At 51.9% G+C, this 27,318-nt stretch overlaps 1 protein-coding gene across 3 annotated transcripts; it reads left to right on the plus strand.

Moving 5' to 3' along the window:
• The first annotated feature begins 1,591 nt into the window (after positions 1-1,591).
• LOC122916120 (fer-1-like protein 4) lies at positions 1,592-27,032 on the plus strand. Of its 3 annotated transcripts, XM_044263149.1 has the most exons (31): positions 1,592-2,000; positions 2,304-2,412; positions 2,604-2,781; positions 2,875-2,995; positions 3,408-3,508; positions 6,855-6,942; positions 7,017-7,133; positions 7,470-7,622; positions 8,374-8,527; positions 8,664-8,788; positions 9,211-9,345; positions 9,471-9,644; positions 10,308-10,424; positions 10,527-10,688; positions 14,267-14,465; positions 14,595-14,653; positions 14,742-14,873; positions 15,706-15,748; positions 15,842-15,948; positions 16,025-16,162; positions 16,256-16,372; positions 21,784-21,911; positions 22,108-22,278; positions 22,702-22,856; positions 23,468-23,628; positions 24,139-24,224; positions 25,136-25,234; positions 25,478-25,719; positions 26,163-26,443; positions 26,543-26,643; positions 26,733-27,032. In XM_044263149.1, the coding sequence occupies exons 1-31, from the start codon at positions 1,605-1,607 to the stop codon at positions 26,923-26,925; spliced, it is 4,542 nt and encodes a 1,513-aa protein (XP_044119084.1). In that variant the 5' UTR covers positions 1,592-1,604; the 3' UTR covers positions 26,926-27,032. The 3 variants fall into 3 exon arrangements, with proteins under 3 accessions (XP_044119084.1, XP_044119085.1, XP_044119086.1); XM_044263150.1 differs by lacking the exon at positions 22,108-22,278; XM_044263151.1 differs by lacking the exon at positions 2,304-2,412 and having other exon boundaries at positions 1,972-2,000.
• The last annotated feature ends 286 nt before the right edge of the window (positions 27,033-27,318 follow it).

Consider the following 27,318-nt stretch of genomic DNA (forward strand, 5'->3'; position numbering starts at 1 on the left):
CACCTTCAGGATGGATTTGGGCATTATCTTCGACCAGCCAGGTACTGAACCCTCCCCTCCTTTAGACTCATCTGCACCGACAGGGGAAATTGACCCTTTGGGCACTGATCCCTAGATAGTAACTTTGGAGACAGAAGCCTTTTCAGAAGGCTGACCTCCAGGCACTCCCGCTCCTCCCTCCCTACCGAGTCGGACACGAACCCCGGTCAGCGCAGCCCCACGACAGCCCCGCGCAGCCTGCGAGTGTCCCCTGAACTGTGGCTCCCCCCTCCGCCCCCAGATGCCCACTTTTACCAGAAATGGGCTCCGCTGCACGATCCCCGCGACACCCGCGCCGGGACCAAAGGCTTCGTCAAGGTCACTTTGTCCGTGCGGGCGCGCGGGGACCTGCCCCCTCCGCTGCCAGCCCCGGGCCCAGGGCACAGTTCGGACATCGAGAAGTAAGCCGGGGTGAGGGCGGGTGGGGCGGCGAGGGGGAGAGTAGAACGGGGCGTGGCCTCCAGGAGGCGGAGAAGGGGAGGGGCCGAGACGGAGGCATCCTCCGGCCTCAGCGCGTGCCTACCTTAGGAACCTGCTCCTGCCGCGCCGGGTGCCGGCCCAGAGGCCGTGGGCGCGGCTGCGCGTGCGCGTGTACCGCGCGGAGGGGCTGCCGGCGCTGCGCCCCGGGCTGCTGGGGAGTCTGGCCCGCGCCCTGCACGAGCAGCGCGTCTTCATGGACCCCTACGTGCGCGTGTCTTTCCTGGGGCAGCAGGTTAGTCCCTCCCGTCCCCACCCGGCCGAGGCTCAGGTCCCGGTCCCGCGCTGATCCCTGTCCGCCGGCCTTCGCCGGGGCCCTCAGGGCGAGACGTCCGTGCGCGGCGAGACGGCGGCGCCCGAGTGGAACGAGCAGCTGAGCTTCGTGGAGCTCTTCCCGCCGCTGACGCGCGGCCTCCGTCTGCAGCTGAGGGACGACGCACCCCTGGTCGATGTGGCTGTTGCCACGCACGTGCTGGACCTGAGGCAGATCTCACACCCCGGCCGCGCGGGTGAGCGCATTGGGCCAGCGCCTGCTGCCTGCGCCGGGCCGGCTCTGGGTCCCGCCCCGACGCCAAACGGCATCCCCGAGACCCCGCTCCGCTTAGAGTTTGGCCACTGGGTAACCTGCGCTCCAAGCCGGCCCCTCCCTTCGGAGCCTCACCTGTTGCCCCCAGACTACAAACTCCGCTCTCGCTCTCGGGTTGCCTCTGGTGACGAAATCCTAAGTACAGCTGCTTTTGCCCGGTAAACCCGCCAGCTGTGCTCTCCCTACAGCAACACACGTACAGAAATAAGCCCAGCAACGTACATTGTCGGTTTACCCCGACCCTCACCGGATCACCCGTGGCTCTTACCCAGCCGTGACTCCAGCCCCACGGCTTTGGCTCCGGCCCCGGCGCCACAGCTCGGTTTTCCCTAGCGCCTTTGGGAGCTGCACTGGTTTAGAAGTGGCTCTCGGGTCTTGATCCGTGGCTGTCGGTCCGCAGCTGTTCTCAGACTTCCCTCTGCGAGCTGCCAAGGCCCAATCTGACTCCCCGCCCCAGGAGAGAAGGGTGTGCTGCATAGACTGACCTGGTACCCGTGGGCCCATGCTTCCCTCCAAAACGCCGTTTTTGTCCCCCACAGCGGGGTTTAACCCCACCTTCGGCCCGGCATGGGTTCCTCTCTATGGATCGCCCCCCAGCGGGGGGCTCCGGGATGGTCTTCAGAGTCTCAATGAAGGCCTTGGCCAAGGCATTTGGTTCCGTGGCCGCCTGCTGTTGGCTGTGTCCATGGAAGTGTCCGAAGGAAGAGCTGAACCTGAGCCTCCCCAGGCCCCACAGCGACCCAGATTGTCCCGGCTCATGAGAAAGAAGAAGAAAGCCAGGCGGGGTCAGACCCCAACGGGGATCCCACAGCCCCTGGATGCCAGCTCCAGTGGTGATGGTCCTGAGATTCCCAGTGCCATGGAGGTGGAGGTGGAGGAGTTGCTGCCTCTGCCAGAGGTGGGGCCTGGGGTTTAGCAAAGCGACAGGGTCACTCTCAGCTAGGGGGTGTGTAACTGGCTCCCAGGCATTTAACACAGAGAGGGTGGAGTCTGAATGTTGGGGTCTGGATAAAGAATGCAGTGTGTGTATACACGTGCTTGCTCTTATGAATATAGGGCGGGGGGTGACCAGAGTTAGGATGCTTGTAGTGACCTATATAGGCCTCGGTTGCAATATTTTTCGGTAGGCATTGTGGCCAAGCAGTCCGGGTTGCAGCCTGGGTAGGTGGGGACTGACTGCAGCTTGACCCTCCTTCCTCAGAATGCCCTGGCGCCCTTGCAAGATTTCCTGCTCTTTGGTGTGCTTTTCGAGGCCACCATGATTGACCCTGCCTTGGCCTCCCAGCCCATCAGCTTTGAGATCTCCATTGGTGTGTAGCCTAGCTGGACCCCTGAGGGTCATGGGTTTGAGGGTGGTGACTCTTGTTCCAGACTTGGGCCCCTGGAAGGGACAGTTGAGTCTCAGTAAGGGATGGGCTCTGAATATTATTGAGGCAGAGGAGGTCTGAAGGAGGGGTCAGCCCCTCAGCCTGGTGCCCCCTGACCCTTGCTGCTCTGGCAGGTGGCGCAGGCCGCAGGGAGGAGCAACCGGGCCGAGGTGCGAGGGCCGCGGAGGGAGCGGAGGGCGTGGCAGGGGAAGCAGAGCCTCTGCTGGAGTCCGAAGTGGGAGTCCGGCCAGTGGAGGAGGGGGAGGAGCTAGGGACCCCTGCCCAGCGACCTGAGCCCATGGATGGCAACGGGTGAGTGTACCTGATGGCTGGAAGGAGGGCGGTGGGGTCTCCAGCGGCCCAGGACTGCCCCTCGCAGCCTCCGTTCTTCCCTGGCCCGCACAGGCCCTATTTCTGCTTGCCCCTGCGTCACCGCAAGCCGTGCGTACGCGTGTGGAGCCGCTGGGAGGATCACACGTGGCGCCTGCAGAGCACTAACTGCGTGCGGAAAGTGGCCGAGAGGCTGGTGAGAGCCCACAGGGAGAGGCCGCACGCAGCGGCGTCGGGAAGACTGCGGCCTTTGAAGGGGGCTCTGGGGCGAGGCTAATAGGTAGAGCACGGGGGAGTCAGCACCTTGAAGCCGTAAGGCTGGAAAGCCAAAGAGCACAGCGCCGGGCGAACTGAGAAGACCAGAAATTGTGGGAAGACAGGGCTTCAGAATTGCTACATCCAGGAAAGGAGCCGGTCGTGAGTAGAACAATGGGGGGTGCAGCCCCACAGGCGTAGAGCCAGGAGAGAGCTAGAAAAAAGGAACCACGAGCTGGGTGGAGCTGAAGAAGCGCTGCGCCCAGAGGTGCGGCAGAGGGTGGACAGGGCTCTGGGCGGGGGGTCGTCTAAAAGAGGTCGGAGTCTGGGACACTCGGGACTCTGTCGCGCAGGACCAGGGGCTGCAGGAGGTTGAGACTCTGCAGCGCAGGCCGGGAGTTGGCGCCTGCACGCGGCTGAAGCAGGCGCTGGAAGAGCTGGTGGCGGGGAGCAGGTGAGCTCGGCGCCTACGCGTCGCTGCCAGGGGTCCCCGCCCCAAATTCCAGGGAGAGGGAGGCTCGAGGCGGTGTTTGGAGCCAGGGGCGGCTGGAAGCTGCGTTAGGTCAGCACTTTTACAGAAGAATGAGAAGGTTGATGATTATCTCTATCTTGGGAACTTGATGGAAATCACCGGGGTTTAGGCCCCTCCCCACCAGTAGGCTGCCATTCTCCGTCTCCTAAAGACTTAAGCTCCCTTACTCACCCTCCCCTCAAATCTCCTTTGCTCTTTTCCTCCACTCTTGTTAAAGCTACCGACCTCCCCTCCTACTACATGGAGAAAATAGGAGCCTCGCCTTCCTCTGTCCAATCTACCACCTTGCCAGCTCTGTAATCCATCTACTCACCTTCGCTCCTGCTACAGCCGAAGAAGGGTCCCTGCTCTCATAGCCGTGGCTGTAATCTTGATTTCATCTCTCACTGGAGGAATTAGCTCTACAACTGTCCCTTTTCTCTCCTGCAGCATCAGCTGGTCCCTGGTTTGCCAGGTCATTATTGTAACCACATATACTTGTTCTAGTGACTTCCATGTTTGACCTTCACTGCCCTGAATTCTATAACCTGCTCCAGGTACTTCAGTGTTTTTCTGATCCTCTTCTCAAAAGATTTATCAATCCGTTTATTCAATAAATATATATGGCACTTTACCACGCCAGACACTGTTTTAGGTGCAAGAATAACAATGAAAAAGCATCCTTGCCCACGAAAAAATCCCGAGATTTATATTCTGGTGGGGGATAGGGCAGGAGTTGGATGGAAACAGATAAGAAAGACATCAAGTGCAAGGAAGAAACATAAAACTTATGATAAGGATAGTGTTAGGGAGAAAACAAAGCTAAGAAATATTAGAGAGAGATGTAGCCATTTTAGAAAGGGTGGTGAGGAGAGCCCATTGTGGAGGTGACATGAAGAAGCTGAAGGAGCAAGCTGTATCTGTAAGCGTGTTCCAAGCAGAGGGATAGCATGTGCAAAGGCACTGTGGTGAAACATGCCTGGTGTGTTTGAGGAGGAGGAAGGGAACAGTGCAATGGCATCAGAGTGAGCAGAGTAGATGAGGCTGCAGGGTGTGTGTGTGGGGGGAGGAAAATAATGGTGAAGAGAGGCATGTAGAAGCCTCATTGGCCATTTTAATGACCTTGGCTTCTCTCATTTAGATCAAGAGCCACTGAAGATTTTGAAAAAAGAAGGGATATGTTCTAACTTATCCCTAAAAAGGGTTGTTGGTGGAGGAATGATATAAGAGAGGAAGCAAAGAGATTACTAAAGAGGGCATTGTAATAATCCAGGTGACCAATAATGATGAATTCAATCGAGGGTGGTGACAGTGGACACAGAGTGACATGAATGGATTCAAGAGCAATTTGGACTTTGGAGGGACTTTGGAGGTGATGCCGGACTTGAGAATGGAAAGTATAGAGGATGAGGAAGATGTGCAGAGTCATGAATGACTCAAGATCTTGGCTTGCACAACTACATAGATGGTGCTATTTACTGAGCGATGGAAGACAAGAGGGAGTAGGTCTGATGGGAGCAAAGGGCGTATCAGAAGCTCATTTTGGAGTATGTTAACTTTGAGATGTCTATTAGACTTATAAGCAGACATGTCTGCTTGGCAGTTAGCTGTCTGAATTGAGTTCTGGGGAGACTTCTAGACTAGAAATGAGAAATAGTGAGCTGTCAACACGTAGATGGAACTGGCTAAGATTGTCTAGGGAGGGGAGAAAAAAGAAATCTGAGGTCCTGGAGGACTCCAGCATGCAGAGGTAAGGTGAGAGGAGGACTCAGTCAAGGGCCTGGTTGTCAGCGGTCACTTTTCCTCATTTTTCAACCTCTTAGTGTCAGTGGGTACAGTTGACGCACCCTTCTCTTGAAAGAGTCTGCTGTTGGCTTCCATGCCCTTCATTTTCCTTCTGCTTCCCTTGCCATTCCTTCTCTTTTGCTGGTTCCCTCTCTCTTCTTGACCTCTACTCACTGCAGATGTTGTGTGATTATGTCCCAGGGCTTCACTGTATCTTTTCTCTATCTACATTGTCTACATCTCCAAAAGAGTAACCTCCCCTAATCCAATTTAATTCCTTGCTTGATTTTCCATACAGAGCAATTAAACTGCTTCTATTTTCACTTTACTAAAATTATTTTATCTTTCTTTTTTAAAAAAGATTTTATTTACTTATTCGACAGAGAGAGACATAGCAAGAGAAGGAGCACAGGCAGTGGGAGTGGGAGAGGGAGAAGCAGGCTTCCCATAGAGCAGGAAGCCCGAGGCTGGGCTTGATCCCAGAACCCTGGGATCATGACCTGAGCTGAAGGCAGATGCTTAAGGACTGAGCCACCCAGGCACCCCCAAAATTATTTTATTACTGAAATTATTCTTTGGCAGGGAAATTTCAATGAAAGATTTGTCCATATAATATTTCACTATTTATAGTGGTGGCCAGTGTGGTTTTCTTTTTGTGGCTATTATTTCTATCAGATCCAATTTCCCTGAATCCAATCTTGTGGATCTTAATGTTTTTTTTTTTTTTAAAGACTTTATCTATTTATTGGACAGACAGATCACAAGTAGGCAGAGAGGCAGGCAGAGAGAGAGGAGGAAGCAGGCTCCCTGCAGAGCAGAGAGCCTGATGTGAGGCTGGATCCCTGAACCCAAAGACAGAGGCTTTAACCCACTGAGCCACCCAGGTGCACCTGTGGATCTAAATCTTTTTTTTTTTTTTAATATTTTATTTATTTATTTGACACAGAGAGAGATCACAAGTAGGCAGAAAGGCAGGCAGAGAGAGAGGGGGAAGCAGGCTCCCTGCTGATGTGGAATGCGAGCGAAAGAAAGCAGTGAAGGGCTTCTCCGAAGTTTTGAAGTAAAGCACGGTTATGGGGATGGGTGAGGGGTAACTGGATATCGTGCACTTGGTTTGAGCTACCTCTGGTCAGTTTGGGAACTGTCAGGCACAGCGCATCTGAGCCTTTAGTGTGCGTTGGAATCTGCCAGGATATACGCTCGTGGGTTCTAGCAGCAGCTCTGGGACTGATGCTGTGTTTCTGACTCAGTGATACTAATGCTGTTGGTCCTGGGCCAGCTTTGAGAAGTCAGGCAGTAGGTGGTTGCATACCAGTGCATTCTGGGGCTCCACTCCATTTGGGAGTGGTCCACATACAGAAGCCATGGTTGGCTTAGGAACATGAGAGAGAAGGGCTACAAGCAAGTCTGGGGGTGGGAGGTCTGCTAGGAGCGAGGTGGCTCCTAAGGGTCAGCATTCCCTCCTTTGACTCCCACCTGCCATGCCCGCCCCTGCTCGCTGCAGACAGTTCTGCCACAGTGCTGAGCGCAGGACAATGACCCGGCCCAATACCCTGGATCGCTGCCGAGGGAAACTGCTGGTGCATAGCCTGGTATGGTCCAGGGAAGGGGAACCCGGGCCATCTAGCTGGGGCTTTCCATTCATGTTTTCTTCCTGCCCTTCCAGAACCTGTTGGCAAAGCAAGGACTGCGGCTTCTACAGGGTCTGAGACAGGGCAATGTGCAAGAGAGGGTGGCACTGGCCAAGAAGCTCTTGGCGAAACTCCACTTCCTGGCCCAGGAGGTAACCCCAGGCCACCATTTCCCTATTATGAATGATGGTTGCCCAACAGTGATTGCTGCACAACAATGTACTATTGAACTGTACACTTAAAAATGGTTGCAGTGGTAAATTTTATGCTACCCATATTTTATCAACCCCCCCCCCAAAAAAGAGGTTGGATGGGAGGTTGCCTGTGGAGCATCTAGGGGAGAGACGGCTAGGAAGCAGGTGGGCACATGGATCTGGGATTTACGGATCTGTGTCAGGGCTAAGATAGGTATTTTGTCCATCTGTCCAGTGGAAGCTGTGGGAACAGGTGGTCCCACCTCTATCCGTGACTCAGTTCTCTGTCCACAGCCCCAGCCACCCCTCCCAGATGTGCTAGTCTGGATGTTCAGTGGGCAGCGCCGTGTGGCCTGGGCCCGGATCCCTGCCCAGGATGTGCTGTTCTCCGTGGTCGAGGAGGAACGGGGCCAGGACTGTGGGAAGATCCAGAGTCTGCTGCTCACAGTGAGGGGGAGTGGGGTCGCTGGAGACTGGAGTGGGCTTGAAGCTCCAGGGGCGGGGGTGAGGGGCACAAGAGGGTGAAGGTCTATGGTTCCCAACAAGGGGGTCCCCAAAGTCTTTTTAAATGAAAAAACTTTATTTAAAATATTTTTCAATTAAAAATTTCTTCAGTTAAAAATGTTTTAGTTTTTAAATCTAAATTATTTAAGAATTATTGTTTTTAAAAGTATACCTGAACTCTTTTCAGTTAGCCCCCAAACTGAAAGAGGTTACGCCTTTACCTAGGTCCACTTTGATATGAGATAAACACCGGGTTTTCAGAGCTCTGGGCCTGTGTTGGCCTTTTTGCTGGCTGGGCTCTGGCAGACCAGCAGGTGGTGAAGATGGGAGAGTGACTAGTCAGTTTCTTATAAGTACAGCTGGTTTGGGGGCAAAATGTTTCTAACTGAGGAGTCCCTGGAACAGACGCCCACGGGGTCCCTAGTGCTGAGAAGCTGTGGCCCTTGGGGTAAGGGACAGGGAATCTAAATGCATTTGGGACGGAGGGGACCGAGAAGGTAAGTGTGGGGTGTGGGGGTCCTGGATGGAGGGCAGGAAGTGGGATGTAAGGGTAAGGTACAGAGAGCTCTCCTTGGGTTTGGCATCAGGGAATGATCTAGCGACACAGAGAGAATGGGCATGCCTTGGTAGAACAGGGGCTGGTCTAGCTGGGGTAATAAGAGGCAGACCCTAACATGCCACCTCCCTACAATAGGCACCTGGGGCAGCTCCTGGTGAGGTCTGTGCCAAGCTGGAGCTCTTCCTGTGGCTGGGGCTCGGTAAGCAAGCCAAGGCCTGCACCTCAGAGCTCCCCCGGGACCTGCTGCCTGAGCCCTCCGAGGGACTGCCCCACCACCTGTACCGGGATGGTGAGTATAGGGCCCAGCTCGGTATTTGCCCAAGGTATGGGGCTATATGCTCAGCTGGGGTTTGGGCAGGAGGGGTCTGGGGTCAAGGACTCCAGTGGTCCGCTGAGCAAACATCTTTGTGTTCTCCCCAACCCAGACTTCAGCTACTTCCAGCTCCGAGCTCACTTGTACCAGGCCCGAGGGGTGTTGGCAGCTGATGACAGTGGGCTTTCGGACCCCTTTGCTCGAGTCCTCATTTCTACCCAGTGCCAGACCACAAGAGTGAGGGCTGAACTGGGATGTGGGTTGTAGGGGGACTCCGGGAGACAAAGTGGGGTGGAGGCTGAGCTTTTCCTCTGACCCTAAGCCTCTTCCTGACCTGGGTTTTCAGGACAGGTTACTGGTTTGGACTGCCCTGATTTTAGAGGGTGGTATAAAACTGGAGGGCCTTCAAGGTGAGGAATGGTTTTCTGGGGTTGACTGTAGAACTAGCCCCAAGGGTGGAAGATTAGTTAGGGGTCCCTGGCTGGGAGGGCAGGCTTCAACCCCAGTGTGAAGGGCACACTCATCTTTATCACACTCCCTCCTTTTGGGATAGACAGCTGCTTAAAGGATTACTTTAGGGCAAGAATGCTCACCTGGGATGTGTTTTGGGAGATCCTTTGGATGCCTGCCTTTGAGTCCCTCTCTGCATGGCCCCCAAGGTCCTGGAGCAGACGCTAAGCCCCCTGTGGGATGAGCTCTTGGTGTTTGATCAGCTGATCATAGATGGGAGGAGGGAGCATCTGCAGGAGGAGCCACCATTAGTGCTCATCAATGTCTTCGACCACAATAAGTTTGTGAGTGTGGCCTGGGCCCCACCTGGGTTTCCACCCCTGAGCACCCCCATTCCTCATCTTGATGCCCCCTTCCCCTGGCTCCTGAGCATATTCTACTTTTGTCTTCCTTGCCTTGCTCTCCACAGGGCCCCCCTGTGTTCCTGGGCAGAGCACTGGCTGCCCCAAGGGTAAAGCTGATGGAGGATCCTTACCAACGTCCTGAGCTACAGTTCTTTCCCCTAAGGAAGGGGCCCCGGACAGCTGGGGAGCTCATCGCCACCTTTGAACTCATTGAGCTGGACTACAGTGGCCGCCTTGAGGTCAGAACACCCTGGGTTATTCAGCACGGGCTGTGGACTCCTCTTGTTATTATTATTATTTTTTAATATTTTTATTTATTTATTTGACAGAGAGAGAGAGATCACAAGTTGGCAGAGAGGCAGGCAGAGAGAGGGAGGAATCAGGCTCCCCGCTGAGCAGACAGACCGACTTAGGCTCAATCCCAGGACCCTGAGATCACAACCTGAGCAGAAGGCAGAGGCTTTAACCCACTGAGCCACCCAGGCGCCCTTCCTCTTGTTAGTCTATCAGGTGGTCCAGCTCCAGAGAATACAGAACATGGGCACATGGGCATGTCCTGGGATTACTCCTCCAAGTACTTGGCCCCCAGAGAATGCAGGCTGCAGATCTGTCCTGAGGTCACCTCATTGGACCTCCTGAATTCAGGGAACATTAGAAGTAGACACACTCTAGGTTCACCTTGCCAGGCTTCCAACCCTGGATACCCAAGGCTGCAGGTGGATCCTGAAGCCTCAGATGCCCACCCTCCCGCCTAGACCGGATATTTCCTGGGCTGTTCCCTTCCTGCCCATCCAGCCTTGCCCAGTTCCTCTGGATTGATATATCCCTGGGAGCTCTCAGTGTCCCCTCCCTGAGCCCAGATTTCCCTCCTTTGGCCTGATTCCTCCTTGCCCCCCCTGCAGCCTTCAGTGCCCAGTGACGTAGAGCCCCAGGACCTGACACCCCTGGTCGAGCACCTCTCTGGACGCCTGTCCCTGCCACCTGACGTGCGTCCAGTGCTCAGGGAGTTCCGTGTTGAGGTATTGCCGGGCACACTTATATCTCCCCTACCCCCACCACTCATGCGTCTGGGTGCCCTCAGTCCAGTGCAGGCCCCTGAATTTCTCGCTTCCTTACCCCAGGTGCTGTTCTGGGGTCTGAGGGGCCTTGGCCGTGTGCATCTGTTCGAAGTGGAGCAGCCCCAGGTGGTGCTGGAGGTGGCTGGGCGACGCGTGGAGTCAGAGGTCCTGGCCAGTTACCGTGAGAACCCCAATTTCACTGAGCTCGTCAGGCATCTGACAGTGGTGAGGACGTGGGCATGGAGCAGGAAATGCTGGTCTAAGAAATGAAAGGGCAGAGGGATGATGAATTCCCAGCCAGTTATCTTAGATTAATCAAGGGATCAACAAACTTTCTATAAAAAACCAGATAGTAAATATTTTAGGCCATACAGTCTCAGCTGCAATTACTCACTTCTGACTTAGTAGCGTGAAAACAGACTTAGACAATAAGTAAATGAATAAACATGACGGTGTTTCAATAAAACTTTATTTACAAAAACAGGCAGTGGGCCAGATTTGGTTTGCAGGTTGTAGTTTGCTAATCTCTGGATTAATCCAGGAACTGGTGGTGCTCTCTTGGTTCTGTTGAGGAGATGGGTTAGGTAAGTGTCATGAAGTATGGGTCAAAAGGAATCGGTCTAGTCCCTGAGACACCATGCATTCTTCGTGTATTTTCTAATTCCTGTAGTATGGACTTTGGACTCAAGTTCTGGCAATGCTGCTTAGCAGCTTGTCAGATGGCTTGTCTTAGTTGAGCTTTAGGGTTTTTTGTTTGTTTGTTTAAAGGAGCAACAGGTACAAAAGGAAGAAAGATTGAAGGCAGGAGTACTCTGAGGAGCCCATGAGAGAAAAGGATCTGAGTGAAAGTTCAGAGCACTGAACAGTGCTCTGTCCCTGCGAGGGGGGGGCTGGGACAAAGTGTAGTGGTTCCAGACTGCAAGGGGGTAAAACCCCACAAGAACAAACAAACGAACAAACAACAAAAGTAACAGAAAACCTTAGCATGTTCTTGACTTTATTTCATATGCAGGAGTTTTCAGTTTGAAAACTTGATTGTGCTATAAGGTGGTGAAGCTGAAAGTTCGCTCACTGAATTTCTAGGAAGTGTTTCCTTTCATTTCCCATTTCCTATCCCTCTTTCCATTGTGCCCTTGGAAAGAATGAGCTTTCTTCCGTTGTTGGGTTGAGTGCTCCGTGGGTGTCAGGTAGGTCCAGCTGGGTTGATAACGTTCTGCAGGCCTTCTTAAGGAAAGCCTTCTTGGTGATTTTCTGACCCAGTTGTTCCATCCATTGTTAAGAATATGCTATTGAGGGCGCCTGGGTGGCTCAGTGGGTTGAGCCTCTGCTTTCGGCTCAGGTCATGATCTCAGGGTCCTGGGATCGAGTCCCGCATCGGGCTCCCTGCTCAGCAGGGAGCCTGCTTCCTCCTCTCTCTCTCTGCCTGCCTCTCTGCCTATTTGTGATCTCTCTCTCTGTCAAATAAATAAAGAATATTAAAAAAAAATATGCTATTGAGGGCGCCTGGGTGGTTCAGTGGGTTAAGCCTCTGCCTTCGGCTCAGGTCATGATCTCAGGGTCCTGGGATCGAGGCCCGCATTGGGCTTTCTGCTCAGCAGGGAGCCTGCTTCCCCCTCTCTCTCTGTCAAATAAATAAATAAAATCTTAAAAAAAAAAAGAATGTGCTATTGAAATCTCCAACTATTTTTTTTTTAAAGATTTTATTTATTTATTTGACAGAGAGAGATCACAGTAGGCAGAGAGGCAGGCAGAGAGAGGGGAAGGGAAGCAGGCCCCCGCTGAGCAGAGAGCCCGATGCGGGACTTGATCCCAGGACCCTGAGATCATGACCTGAGCCAAAGGCAGCGGCTTAACCCACTGAGCCACCCAGGCGCCTGAAATCTCCAACTATTATTGTTCAGTTGTTTTTCTTACCTTTAATTTAGTCACATTTTACTTCTGCTTTGAGAAGTAGGTGTGTGTATGTTTACAATTGTTATAGCTTCCTGTGAATTGATGTTTATCATTATAAAATGTCGCTCTTTGCCTCTAGTAAAATTTTGTGTCTTAAAGTCTATTTTGCTTGATAGTATAACCACTCCAGCTCTCTATGGCTACTGTTTGCCTCATATATCTTTCCCCATCCTTTTCCTTTCAACCTATTTTTGTATCTTTCTAAAGGGTGTCTCTTAGACATCAGGAAGTTACATCTTTTTTTTTTTTTAAAGGTTTATTTAGTTGAGAGAGAGAGAAAGTGTGGTGGGAAGAGGCAGAGGGGGTGAGAGAGAATCTCAAGCAGACTCAGCATTGAGCACAGATCCCCTGTGGGGCTCGATCCTATAACCCTGAGATCATGACCTGAGCTGAAATCAAGGGTCAGACACTTTTTTAAAATTTATTTTAAGGGAGCCTGGGTGGCTCAGTGGGTTAAAGCCTCTGCCTTCAGCTCAGGTCATGATCCCAGAGTCCTGGGATCAAGCCCCACATTGGGCTGTCTGCTCGGCAGGGAGCCTGCTTCTTCCTCTCTCTCTGCCTGCCTCTCTGCCTATTTGTGATCTCTGTCAAATAAATAAATAAAATCTTTAAAAATTTTTATTTTATTTATTTATTTACTTAATTAATTTGTCAGAGAGAGACACAGTGAGAGAGGGAACAAAGGAGGGGGAGTGAGAGAAGCTCCCACTGAGCAGAGAGCCCAATGTGGGGCTGGATCCCAGGACTCTGGGATCATGACCTGAGCTGAAGGCAGAGGATTTTTTTTAAAAGATTTTATTTATGTATTTGACAGAGACAGATCACAAATAGGCAGAGAGGCAAGCAGAGAGAGGGGGAAGCAGGCTCCCCACTGAGCAGAGAGCCTGATGCAGGGCTCCATCCCAGGACTCTGGGATCATGACCTGAGCCAAAAGCAGACACTTAACTGACTGGGCCACCCAGGAATTTTTATTTGTTAAAGAAGATTTATAGGATCCTGGAGGTCGGGCTAATGTTGCTTTTTGCCTCTAACAGAGTTCCTGGAGGAAGGTCACTCTGCCTGTCTTAAGTACTTGTTGATGGGATGCAAGGGAAATTTCATTTTTTTCTTTAGCCTTTGTTTTCACATCAAAGCAACATTTGATGTTACTATTGACATGGTTGAATTTATATCTGCCATTTTCTGTTTGTTTTCTGTGTGTCTCATTTATTTCATGTCCCTCCTTTACCACTTTCTTTTGTATTAAATATATATTTATTAGTATACTGCTTTAGTTCATTGGTTGATTTTCACTTAGTAGTTGCTCTAGGGATTGCAATTTTCAGATTGCAATCAATTTTCAGATTGATTTTTTCACAATCTACTTCAGATTAATACTGATTTTGTTCCAGTAAAACTTCTCCATTATAGTACCATTCTTTCCTTCCTCCTTTGTGCGATAATTGTCATATATATATAAAATAACCCAACGATACAGTACTTTAAGTATTGTCCCTCCCCCTCAGGATCCATGATAGATATAGAATTCCTGTATTAAAGGACATACTCATTTTTATGGCTTTAGATCTGTGTTGGCAAACTGAACATTGGGCCATTATATCATAACAAGCACCACCACGTTTCTGATAGCGATTTGTAGGCTCCAGAGTAGTCTTATATCTCTTATGTGATTTGATATTTACAACAGTCTTTTGAGGCCAGGACTGTGTCCCTTTTTTGCCGGGAAAGCAGGCTCAGTCGCTTACCAGACAGGACACCGTGAGGCTGTGATGGAGCTGAGCTGAGAAGGCAGATTTGGCTGCGTTGTTTGTCCGTCTCTGCTGACCCAGTTCCCCTCTCCCCACCCCAGGACCTGCCTGAGCAGCCCTACCTGCAGCCCCCACTCAGCATCCTGGTGATCGAGCGCCGGGCCTTCGGTCGCACTGTGCTTGTGGGTTCGCATGTCGTCTCCCACATGCTGCGATTCATACTCCAAGGTCATGAGGACCTCCCCGAGGAGGAAGGACAAGAGGAAGAGGCAGGGGGCCTAATGCTCAAGGGACCGCAAGGTAAGGGGCCACCACACAGAAGCCCCTCTGGTTCCTGGTTGAGAATTATTCCAGGGGATCCTCCTGCGGGGCATGGAGTCTCACTTTTACTCACCTGACCTCCTCTTGGTGTCATTTCCCCTCTCCCAGGACAGAAGTCCCTGGATCCCTTCTTGACAGAAGTGGGGATGCCCAGACGGCAACTGAAGGTGATGGGGTATGCGAGATGGGTGGAGAAGGGGCTGGCGGGGCTTAGGGTGGTGTTGGGTTAGGGGCAAGGAGTTTTCTCTCCCTCAGGCTCCTCTGAAGAAGTTCCCCCTGGGGAGCCTCCTGAACCAAGGCCCTGAGCTGGAGGAGGAAGTCCCAGATCCTGAGGAGCTCGACTGGTGGTCTAAGTACTACGCATCGCTGCAGGAGCTCCGGGGCCAGGTGGGGCCGGGGGCGGGGCCGGGGGCCGGGGGCGGGGCCGGGGCCCAGGCCGCAGCAGGAGGCTGAGGCTGGGAAAGGCCCAGAAGGAGCTCAGGAACTGTGGTGCTCCACAGTTTTCAGAGCTCTTCATTAGACAAATCTTCTCATCTTTGTAACAGTTCTGGAGGCTGAGAATTACTACTTCTATTATCTATAGCCATGCTGTCAGAAATATGTGAGCCACATATGTCACTGGAACTTTTGAGGTAGCCAAATTAAAAAAAAAAAAAGAGGTGAAATTGATCTTTTTTTTTTTTAAGATTTTATTTATTTTATTTGACAGAGAGATCACAAGTAGGCAGAGAGGCAGGCAGAGAGAGAGAGGGAAGCAGGCTCCCCGCTGAGCAGACAGCCCGGTGCGGGGCTAGATCCCAGGACACTGAGTTCATGACCTGAGCCGAAGACAGTGGCTTAATCCACTGAGCCACCCAGGCGCCCCGAAATTGATCTTAATAATAGATTTTGTTTAATATGTCTAAAATATCATTTCAACAAGGAACTGTTATGCAGAATTACTAAGGGGATATTTGACATTCTTATTTTATACTAAAAAGTTTTAAAATCTGGTGTGTGTGTTACACTTACGGCACATCTCAGTTCAGGTGCTCTCCAGGCGCATGCGGCTGGAGGTTACTGTCTGGGCAGCGCAGGACTAGGCAAACCGATTTGAAAATGCAAGTGGTTCACACAGATAGATCTTGAACTGAGATTTCCCAATTCTGTGTCCTGGAAAAGGGGTGGATTAAGGAGGTAAAGGGAAGGGAAGAATCTCCGACTTGCCCTTTGATTTCAGACCAACTTCGAGGAGGACGAGCTGGATGATCCTGGGGAGTCAGGTAGGAGATTTGACTTTCTTGCTCCTGCTCTGTCTGTCTCCCTCCCTCCTCTGACACCAGCATTTTAAACTGTGGCATTTGTGTTATTCCCAGATGGGGTCCACCTCATATCTGTGGCTGGGGAGGCCCAAGACCAGGGTCAGGGTGAGGCTGAAGTCAAAGGCTCCGTATCCCAGAAGAAAGCAGTCCCCACCCTGAAGGTGAGTGGGTGTCCGGGAGAGAGAATTGTGCTGGGATTCGGGCCATTGGCCTGACACTGAGGCCCTTGCTCTTCAGATCTACAGTGGTACCCTGGAGGAAGAGTTTAACCACTTTGAAGACTGGCTGAATGTGTTTCCCCTGTACCGAGGACAAGGGGGCCAGGATGGAGATGGAGAGCAAGAAGGGTCCGGACATCCTGTGGGCAAGTTCAAGGTATGTTTGGGGAAAGAAGTGGCCAAGGAGTACAGGTAGGATGCAGAGGAAAGACTCTTTTCCCAGGGACTCTTCTGTCTCTCCCCAATCCAGGGCTCCTTCCTTATTTACCCTGAATCAGACGCGGTGTCATTCTCCGAGCCCCAGATCTCCCGAGGAGTCCCACAGAACCGGCCCATCAAGCTCCTGGTCAGAGTGTACGTGGTAAAGGTGAGCATCCTTCACCCAGCATGCCTCTGACTCCAGCAAGGGTAATGTGTGGGAAAGCTCCAGACTGCAGGAGTTGGAGGGAAACTCAAGGGTCAGAGTCCACCTCCTTCAGTTTTGGAGGAATCTTAGGCACAAGTGAAGAGACTCCCCAGTGTTAAAGAGCTTGCTTTTGGCACAACCCAGATTTAGAACTTAGGTCTTCTAACTCCTTTTTCGTAGTTCTAGACCCTTAGTTCATAGCACGGCGAGCATAACGCCAAGAAGAATGCAGCTCTGAATCTCAGGTTTCACAGTGGCTTGTCATCCAGTTCCTTTGTACAGATCCTTGCCTGGCTGTGGTTTTCATACAGCACTCAGTGGGGCCCTGAAGTTTCCTGGAAGGCATCTCAGGGGATGGGAGGAATGAGTGGGTTGCTTTGCCCCCTTCGATCTCAACCCCTGAAGAGATTCTGTGCTTTTATCTGTTTTAAATATAAGGATTCTGAGGAAGATGGAAATTAATGTTCTGTGGTGTATCCTAGTGCATAATTCGATAGGAGGAGTTGTTTTAATCTGCTTCTAGCAGTAGCACAGACTAGATGGTCTGAAATAGCTTTCCGATGTAATACATCTAGAACCGCTGGATAGACAATCTTAAATGAATGCTAATCTCATAAGAATGGGCAATTGAATGGAAAAATAAGAATTCCCAATTGGCGTAGGAGGAAGAGGTAGTAGTAATCCTAATTCCTGAAGTACAAGTTGTCTTGAGAGGTTTGTCCATGTCTGGACCCTGAGCCTTGGGTTCTAGCAGCCTGTCAAAGATGGGAGCCACAACCAAGACCCTTGCATGAAGCATAACCCTCCCCAGGAAGGGCTCTGCTCTTAGTGAAAGATGGGCCAGAGGAAATCTACCTGCTAGGAAAGGAGCCTGTTAGGGAAGTGGTCTGTTTCAGTTTCTGCTCCAACTGGGAGAAATAGAAAACAATGTCTTCCCCAAGAAATGTATGATCTTACAGTTCTAAAGGGCAGAAATCCTAAATAGGTTCTACTGGACTATATCAAGGTGTTGGCAGGGTTGCATTCCTTCTAGAGACTCTTGGGAGAATCGTTCCCTTGCCTTTTCAAGTTCCTGGGGGCTGCCTGTGTATCTTGGCTCATGGCTTCCTCCTCCATCTTCAGAGCCAGCAGCATAGCAATTTCAAATCTTTCTCCCACTGGTCCATCTCCCCCTTCCACTCGTAAGGATATTTGTGGTTACGTTGGGTAACCTGGATAAGCTAGAATAATTTCATGATTTTTTTTTAAATTTTGTATTTTTATTTAACTGTTTAGCAGATAATTTACATATCTCCCCACCCTTTCCTTTAAGTTAGTGTGACTGTTTTCCACAATGAACAACTTAAAGAGAAGCTTTGGTGGAGAATGGAATGTTAATCTCATGATTCTTTTTTTTTTTTTTAAAGATTTTATTTATTCATTTGAGAGAGAGACAGTGAGAGAGAGCATGAGCGAGGAGAAGTCAGAAAGAGAAGCAGACTCCCTGTGGAGCTGGGAGCCCGATTCGGGACTCGATCCTGGGACTCCAGGATCGCGACCTGAGTGGAAGGCAGTCATCCAGCCAATTGAGCCACCCAGGTGTCCCAAATCTCATGATTCTTAACCACAGCTGCAAAGTCCCCATTGCCCTGTCAGTAGCATATCCACAGTGGGTCAGGGGATTCAAAGGTGGACATCTTTGGTGGCAGGGGCACTCTGTTCTACCTGCCACAGAATGTAAATTGCTATAATGGCTTTGGAGAACAATTTGGCAATATTTAGGAGAAGGGAAGATTTTCATTGTCAGTGCCTAATAATTATACTTCTAGATATGATCCCAGGCAAATTCTTACATACATGTACAAGGAAAAAGAAGAATTGCTCATTCTAGGGCACCTGGGTGGTTCAGTTGATTAACCGACTACCTTTGGCTCAGGTCATGATCCTGAAGTCCCGGGATTGAGTCCCACATTGGGCTCCTTGCTCGGCAGGGAGTCCGCTTCTCCCTCTGACCCTCCCCCTTCTCATGCTCTCTCTTTCTCTCTCTCTCAAATTAAAAAAAAAAAAAGAATTGCTCATTCTAGCATTATTTGTAACAAAAAAGTGTTTTTAAAGATTTTATTTGAGGCACCTGGGTGGCTTAGTGGGTTAAGCCTCTGTCACCCTTGCTGACCCCTCTCTGGGGTCGTGGTCTCAGGGTCCTGGGATTGAGCCCTGCATTGGGCTCTCTGCTTGGCAGTGAGCCTGCTTCCCCCCACTCTCTGTGTGCCTCTCTGCCTACTTGTGGTCGCTCGCTCTCTCTCTCTCTCTCTGTGTCAAATAAATAAATAAAATCTTTAAAAAATAAAAATAACGTTTTTATTTATTTATTTGAGAGAGAGAGAGATACACAGAGAGAGAGCACGGGCAGGGGGAGAGGCAGAGGGAGAAGCAGACTCTCCCCTTAGCCGGGAGCCAGATATGGGACTCGATCCCAGGATTCTGGGGTCATGGCCCAAGCCAAAGGTAGATGCTTAACCGACTGAGCCACCCAGGCACCCCATAACAAAAATTTTTTTTAGAAATTGCCTCAAGTGGGGCACCTGGGTGGCTCAGTGGGTTAAAGCCTCTGCCTTCAGCTCAGGTCATGATCCCAGGGTCCTGGGATCGAGCCCCACTTTGGGCTCTCTGCTCAGTGGGGAGCCTGCTTCCTCCTCTCTCTCTGCCTGCCTCTCTGCCTACTTGTGATCTCTCTCTCTGTAAAATAAATAAATAAAATCTTAAAAAAAAAAAAAAGAAATGACTTCAGGTGTTAATGTTCCTAAATAGGAGAGAGAATGAGGCATACAACAGATACTACAGTTCAGTTGAACAAAGTATAGCAACATGTATCAACAAGAATAAATCTGTCCCCCCAAAAAAGAATAAATCTCCCAACATAAATCTGTGGGGTTTTGTTTTTGTTTTTGTTTTTATTTTTTTTTTTTTGTTTTTAAAGATTTTATTTATTTATTTGATAAAGATACAACGAGAGAGGGAACACAAGCAGGGGGAGTGGGAGAGGGCGAAGCAGACTCCCCGCTGAACAAGGAGCCCGACATGGGGCTCCATCCCAGGATCCCGGGGTCATAACCCAAGCCAAAGGTAGACAATGACTGAGCCCCACAGGTGCCTGTTTTTTTTTTTTTTTTTTTAAATTTTATTTATTTGACAGAGAGAGGAGAGTACAAGCAGGGGGAGTGGCAGGCAGAGGGAAGAGGGAAGGTGAGAAGCAGGCTCCCTGCTCAGCAGAGAGCCCGACAGGGTGCTGAATTCCAGGACCCTGGGGTCATGACCTGAGCTGAAGGTAGGTGCTTAACCATCTGAGCCACCCAGGTGTCCCCAATTTGTGTGTGTGTGTGTTAAGACTTTATTTGTCAAGAGAGAGACAGCACAAGGAGGGAGAGCTGCGAGCCAAGGGAGAAGCAGGCTCCCCACTGAGCAAGGAGCCTGATGCAGGGCTCAATCCCAGCACCCTGGGATCATGACCTGACCTGAAGATAGATGCTTGGTAGAAGCCACCCACGCATCCCTCCCAACATAAATTTGGATGAAGTCATGCATGGAGCTAGAGAGTATAATGCTAAGTGAAACCAGTAAGAGAAGGACAAATGCTATGTAATTTCACTCATATGTGGAATTTAAGGAACAAAACAAAGGAGCAAAGGGAAATAGACTCCTAAGTGTAGGGGTGGGGGAGGGTGAAAGAGGTGAAGGTGATTAAGGTGTGCACTTGTCGTGATGAGCACCAGGTAACGTAGGGGATTGTTGAATCACTATATTATATACCTGAAACTAATAGAATGTTTTATGTTGACTAGCTGGAATTGAAATAAAAACTTACAGGGGCGCCTGGGTGGCTCAGTGTTAAGCCTCTGCCTTTGGCTCAGGTCATGATCTCAGGGTCCTGGGATTGAGTCCCACCCACATAGGGCTCTCTGCTCAGCAGAGTGCCTGCTTCCTCCTCTTTCTCTCTGCCTGCCTCTCTGCCTACTTGTGATCTGTCTCTGTCAAATAAATAAATAAAATCTTAAAAAAAAAAAAAAAAAAGGAAGAAGAAAACGCAAGGGCCAGAGCCTCTGTTGTGGTTTCTGCAGGAAAAGCAAGGCAAGGCAGAGTGAGCAGGCTTAGGATTGGTTAGTGTGAATAATTCCAGCAGGTTCTTGGGTACAGGGGCTGTCTCGCTGTCTCTAATGGTCTGGTGCCTGGCTCTGGGGTGATTAGGGCAGAGGAACTTACTTCCTGGAGTAGGGGAGCCCGATGGGGGAGACAGTTCAGAGCATGGGCTCTGGACTGGTTGATTTCCATATGAAAGGTGACTTGGGCAGTGAGCTGTCATACACAAGGTGAACTAGCGCAGGCAAAGGTGCTCAACATGGCTCGTCATCAGAGAAATGCACATTAAAACCACAGTGAGCGACCACTTTGCATACACTAGAATGGTTAAAATTAAAAAGACTGACAATACCAAGTATTGCTGAGGATGTGGAGCAACTGGAATGCTCATACACGGCAGACAGCAGTGTAAAAAAACACTAAAAATGGGCGCCTGGGTGGCTCAGTCAGTTGGTCATCTGCCCAATGCCCGGGTCATGATCTTGGGGTCTTGGGATAGAGTCCCGCAATGTCCTTGCTTGGCGGGGAGCCTGCTTCTCCCTCTCCCTCTGCCTGCTGCTCCCCTACTTATGCTCTCTCTCTCTCTGTCAAATGAATAAATAAAACCTTTAAAAAAAACCACTAAAAATATATTGCTGTATATAATTATACTTCAGTAATTTATGTTTTGTATTTATTAAATTATGTAGTTATCAAGACAGAAAAGTAAGTTTAATACATGAAGTTAAAAAAACACGCAAAATGGTGCCATATATTGCTTAGGGATATGTGCACATGCAGTAGAAGTATTTTCACTTTTTTGTGTGTGTGTGAGTCCTAAACCCCAAAGTGTCCTGGCTACGTCAGGGATGAAAAGGGAATTAAATCAGATAGGGAGATTCCATTTGTTGGTAGCATTTTCTTTATTAAGCTGGGTACTCATGTGCTCATTGATTTATTCTTTTATAAAATATCTTTATCATTATAAAAAATAAAAGTGAATAATAATAGGAAGTTATGATTTGAATAGTAAAGCCCTATACATCTTTCCACATATCTTCTGTTTCATTATATTTTTTATTGTATCTATTTGTATGTCTTAATATTTCATAATGAACTTAAAAGTCACCTTGTCCAGCCTCTCTGTTAATTCTTCAGGGTGGGAGATCTCTCCTCAGTAACCTGATGCTTACACTTAATCTGAGATTTCATTCAGCAAGGGTGACGCTGGGTTATGACAGTGACACTTTTCTCAGCCCCACTCTATTCTGTCCCCCTAGGCTACCAACCTGGCTCCTGCAGACCCCAATGGCAAGGCAGACCCTTACGTGGTGGTGAGTGCTGGACGGGAGCGGCAGGACACCAAGGAACGCTACATCCCCAAGCAGCTGAATCCCATCTTTGGAGAGTGAGGCTGGGCCCTGGGTGTGGGAATGGGAGCACCTTTACCATCTGACCGCGTGGCCCCAGGGCTCCCACTTAGGCAGCTGCTGTGGTGATGGTGAGGGAATGGATAGAGGCTGATGAGACCCCCGGAGCCCCTGCCCCCACAAGACCACCTCCTGGGTATGGAGGTGTCTTCAGCTGTTCTCCCTCCTGGCCAGGGTCCTGGAGCTCAGCGTTTCTCTCCCTGCTGAGCCAGAGCTGACTGTGGCTGTGTTTGATCATGACCTCGTGGGTTCTGACGACCTTATCGGGGAGACCCACATTGACTTGGAAAACCGATTCTATAGCCACCACAGGGCCAACTGTGGCCTGGCCTCCCAGTATGACGTGTGAGTCCTATAGACCCTCAGGAGCCTTTCTGAGTCTGACCAAAGACATTCAAATTTACATTCCCATTGGTGTCCAGATCCTTTGATTTCATTGAAGGGGACTGCCCCATGACCAAGACCTTATAGTGTAGTGGGTCAAGGCCTGGGGTTAGGATTTGGGATCTTATAACTATTAAGTCACTTGATCTCTCTGAGCCTCTGCTTCCTCAGCTGCAAAATGGAGGTAATATCAGTATCCCCTCCATTGGAGCATGTGGCATACATCTTTGATTTTCATGGTTACCATTAGCGAGGACTAATCTGTCTTGCATTAGAGTTATAAATCTGGATCCCGTGTCTTCAGGGGTCCCCATCCCTGCTCCTGTGCCCAACTGTGTCCATATGCTGACCCCAACGGAGGCATTTTTCCCTCTCTGCCCACAGGGACGGGTACAATGCCTGGCGTGATGCATTCCGGCCTTCGCAGATCCTGGCAGGGCTCTGCCAACGCTGTGGCCTTCCGGGCCCTGAATACCGAGCCGGGGCTGTCAAGGTGGGCAGCAAAGTCTTTCTGACACCGCCTGAGACCCTGCCTCCAGGTACCAGCCCCTCTCTGATGGACAACCCGAGGAAACAAGATTGTTAAAAGGTACAGGGGGCCCCTGGGGCCACTCTAGTGTGTGCCCAAAAGAGCCTGCCTCCTTCTGCAAGCAGAGGAAGTGAGTTTGGCTGAATAAGGATGAGGTTCTTGGATGGCAGGGAGAAAATGGTCTTTGTGGGTGAGCATGATCTTCAAAGAGCCCTCAGGACGCCCTTTCCCCATGACCTTTACCTGGGCACGATCACAGAAGCCTAGCTAATCAAGCTTCCAGAACATTGGGTGGCCCATAGAGGATCCCATATGACAAAACATGGCTGCAGAATTGAGCTCATGCCTCATAACTGGCTGGTGGTCTGTCCCTAAACGAGAGCTTCACAAAGCCATGGCCCGCCCCATCCCACTGGCCCTCCACTGCTGGTGTTTCACTGGCAGAAGTGGTTGGAGAAGCATCTTCCCACTTTCTGAGCCTTGTGGACTTGCCCTCCCAGCCCATGGGCTCTGTCCCAAATAGCAGCTGCCTCAGCTTTGCACCTCTGCTGAGGACTGGGGGAGGAAGGCCGCAGCATTGGGAGCTGCGCAGAACCCAAACTTGCGCACCTCTTGTTGCAGGTAGAGGGGGCCCCAAGGTGGCAAGTGAGGTGTCTGAGGAGGCACAGGCATTGCTGGTGCTGCGGCGCTGGCAAGAGATGCCGGAGCTTGGGATCCAGCTGGTGCCTGAGCACGTGGAAACTCGGCCCCTCTACCATCCCCGCAGCCCAGGGCTGCCGCAGGTGAGGGAGGGCTCAGAACCCCAGAACTCCCACCTGCACCTGGACCTTGGGCCTTCCCCAAGACCTTTACCTGGGCACGACCCGGCCACTTCTGATTTGACTCCTGATCCTGGTCCCCAGCATTCCCACTCCAGTCTTAGACCCCCATCTGGGACTCCATACCTCCACCCCCGACTTTGTTCCTTCAGGATCCCCACCCCTGGGCCACCAAGGCTAAGAGCTGGCACTCCCAATCTGACCTCAACCACAGGTCCCTAGGATCTGGACCTTGGGAACACCAGATCTTACTTTTGATCTCAACCTTCCACCCCAAGGCCTGATCCTTAACCCAACCTCTGCACTGGAAGCCCCTCTTTCGGACTCTACCTTCATCCTTACCTCCACCCCCCACCCCACCGCAGCCAGGGATCTACAGGACTGTGCCCTCTTGACCCCAGCTCTTCTCTCCTTTGGCTATTGCTGGAGGAGGGGTCTTCAGTGGAACCACTCAGCCTGGTCCTGTGTTCCCAGGGATCCCTTCACATGTGGATTGATCTCTTTCCCCGCGATGTGCCTGCCCCACCCCCAGTTGACATCAAGCCTCGACAGCCAATCAGGTGAGCGCCCCGACCTCTCCTCCCCTGGGCAGGTGCATGGGGACTGCCTGCCGCAGACTGCCAGTGAAACAGGCAGAGGCTGCTGACCCAGGCTTTTCTGTTGGTCGAGCCATTCAATTCCCTTCCTTCTCATAAGCCATTGTGAGTAGGGAGCTGTCACTTGAAACCAAAAGAGTTTAAATGCCAATAAACCCTTTTCCGAGTTGAGCTCATCAGAGTGGAATTTGGTGTAGGGGGGATGTGCCCAGATGTTGTCCACAATCTGTCACTTTCTACCTGTGGGCTCTGCTTTCGTTGCTGTCACTCTCGGGGAGGCTCCTGCAGTCTGGGGGCTAGGTGGCTGCTAACAGTGCCAGGCTTACATCTTGCCAACTCAACTCCTTGAGCAGAAAAATAAACGTTGTCTTTACCAGGCCAAGCAAAAGTCTCAGGGCTGACTCTCCTCGATCAGCTTGCTTCAAATGCTGGTCCCTTAACCAATCCCTTAACCAACCCGCGTGGTTGGGGGGCTGGCCTCCGCCACCTCTGGAGCCTGGGAGAGGTGGGTCTTCCCCACTAGAATCACACAGACTGACAGTGTGGGGATATTCAGGAAAAACCCTGGCAGCCAAGGACAGGGCTATTTGGGGTAGTACAGGAAAGCTGGAGCCCCTCCTTCTGCCCCTCAGGGGCTGCACGCCCTCATCCCCGCTGTCTCTCTCCCCCTCCCACGTGTGTCTGCAGACTGGCTCGCTCTCCTCTGCACCCTAGAACTGCAGCTTGCATGTCAGCCTGCTGCTGCCGCCTCCAGCTCTGTATCGGAGGTTATAGTCAACCTTGTCATGGCCATGGCCGAGGTCCTTCCTGCTTCCTGCAGCCCCTCTCAGGAACCCCTCAAGAGTCTTAAAACTCTCTTCCAATACATTCCCCAGCTATGAGCTCAGAGTCATCATCTGGAACACGGAAGATGTGGTTTTGGATGATGTGAACCCGCTCACTGGAGAGCTGTCCAGTGACATCTATGTGAAAAGGTGAGCCTGTGGGCACCCAGGCCGATGGCTGCGGACTAAGCGGAGATTGCAGTCAGGGGCTGAGGGCTTGGGCCTTGGGCTCAGCCAGAGCCCTGTCCCCTAGGCCCAGGAGGGGTGTGGGGAGCTGGGGAAGGGGCTGGCCTGGTGGTGGGGTGGGGAGGCAAGCTGGGGGAGAGCGGGTCTCTAGGTTGGGTCTCTGTGCTGGGGTCCAGCCCTCCGCCTGCCCCTCTCCCCTGCCTGTAGCTGGGTGAAGGGGCTGGAGCACGATAAGCAGGAGACAGACGTTCACTTCAACTCCCTGACTGGGGAGGGGAATTTCAACTGGCGCTTTGTATTCCGCTTCGACTACCTGCCCACGGAGCGGGAGGTGAGCGTCCGGCGCCGGCCTGGACCCTTTGCCCTGGAAGAAGCGGAGTTCCGGCAGCCGGCGGTGCTGGTCCTGCAGGTCTGGGACTATGACCGCATCTCCGCCAATGACTTCCTTGGTATGGCTTCGTCTTCCTCCTGCCTCACCCCCGGGCCCCAATTTCTCCCCTTGTTGCCCCTGCTCCCTGTCTCTCGGTTCCCTACTCTAACCCAGCCCTGGATGCTGGGTTTCAGACCCTAGGTCACTATTCTTGGCTTTCTGACCTCCTTACTGAACTTAGCCCAGAGCACAGACCTCTATTCCCACCCTATAATGTCCCCAATCCAAGGTCACTTTGGACTCTGACGCCATGGTCCCTGCTTTGGCAGTCCGGTTCCATCCTTGGCTCTGTTTGGCCGGGCTCTGACAAGCTGCTGGCACGAAAGCCGTGCTGTGTGGCCCGCTGCTATGGCCTGAGCATCACCCAGGAGCTTCTGAGCCCCAAGGCACAGTCCTGCTGTGTGTGTGGGTTGCTAGACAGACCTTGACCTCTGGCCTAACCCCAGAGCTGCGGATTTACAGGATCCCTGGAGCTGCAGCTGCCAGACATGGTGCGGGGGGCCCGGGGCCCCGAGCTCTGCTCCGTGAGGCTGGCCCGCGACGGGGCCGGGCCGAGGTGCAACCTCTTCCGCTGCCGCCGCCTGCGGGGCTGGTGGCCTGTGGTGAAGCTGCGGGAGCCCGAGGATGAGGAACGGGAGCAGCGGGAGGCTCCAGGCAGCAAGAAGAGGCAGAGGAAGAAGAGGAAGGGCCGGCCGGAGGATTTAGCGTTCACGGACCCCGGAGGCCACGTCCACGTGCTCACGGTGGGTGAGGCAGACTGCTGACTGTGGGGGGCGGGGGCGGGGCAGGAGGGGCGGGCCTAAGCCCACCTCTGAGCTGGCCTCTGTTCCCCCTTTCTTTAGGGGAAGGTGGAAGCAGAGTTTGAGCTGCTGACCGTGGAGGAAGCGGAGAAGCGGCCGGTGGGGAAGGGGCGGAAGGAGCCTGAGCCCTTGGACAAGCCCAAGTGAGGGGGAGGCGGAGCTGGAGGGGCAGGAGGGGGGGGGCAGGGGCTTTCTGGGCATTCTGACATCCCCTTTTCCCCTGCCCCCACAGCCGCCCGAAAACTTCCTTCAACTGGTTTGTGAACCCACTTAAGACTTTCGTCTTCTTCATCTGGCGCCGGTACTGGCGCATCCTGGTGCTGCTGCTGCTGCTGGCCCTGGTCACCGTCTTCCTCCTCCTGGTCTTCTACACCATGCCCGGCCAGATCAGCCAGGTCATCTTCCGGCCCCTCCACCAGCCCTGACCCTAACTGACCCTGCATACTCTTCCTGAAACTCCAGCCCCTCAAATCCTCCTGGCTGTTGGGAGTCCACTGCTTTCCTTGAATAAACTTGACTGTGCCTCCCCTCTGATGCCTGAACTTAGGGTGTACATAATACAAGGACAGAAAACAAAGCTGTCCCCGGGTGACAGATGCTGGGGAGTCACCCAGGGGTGTGAGGCTGGTCAGAGGAAGAATGGGACCTGGCAGGAAGTTCAAGGCCAAGAGCCCTGGCCACCGAGCTATCATGCCCTGAGCGGCCCACCTGTTGCTCTTGCTCCGACAATGACATCCCTTTCACTTAACCTGCTTATGGCTTCTACCATTCTGTGACAGCTAAGCACTTACCTACTTCTGATATGCTGAGAGTAAGAT

Source organism: Neovison vison, chromosome 8, assembly GCF_020171115.1.
Source record: "Neovison vison isolate M4711 chromosome 8, ASM_NN_V1, whole genome shotgun sequence".
Classification (NCBI taxonomy): Eukaryota; Metazoa; Chordata; class Mammalia; order Carnivora; family Mustelidae; genus Neogale; species Neogale vison.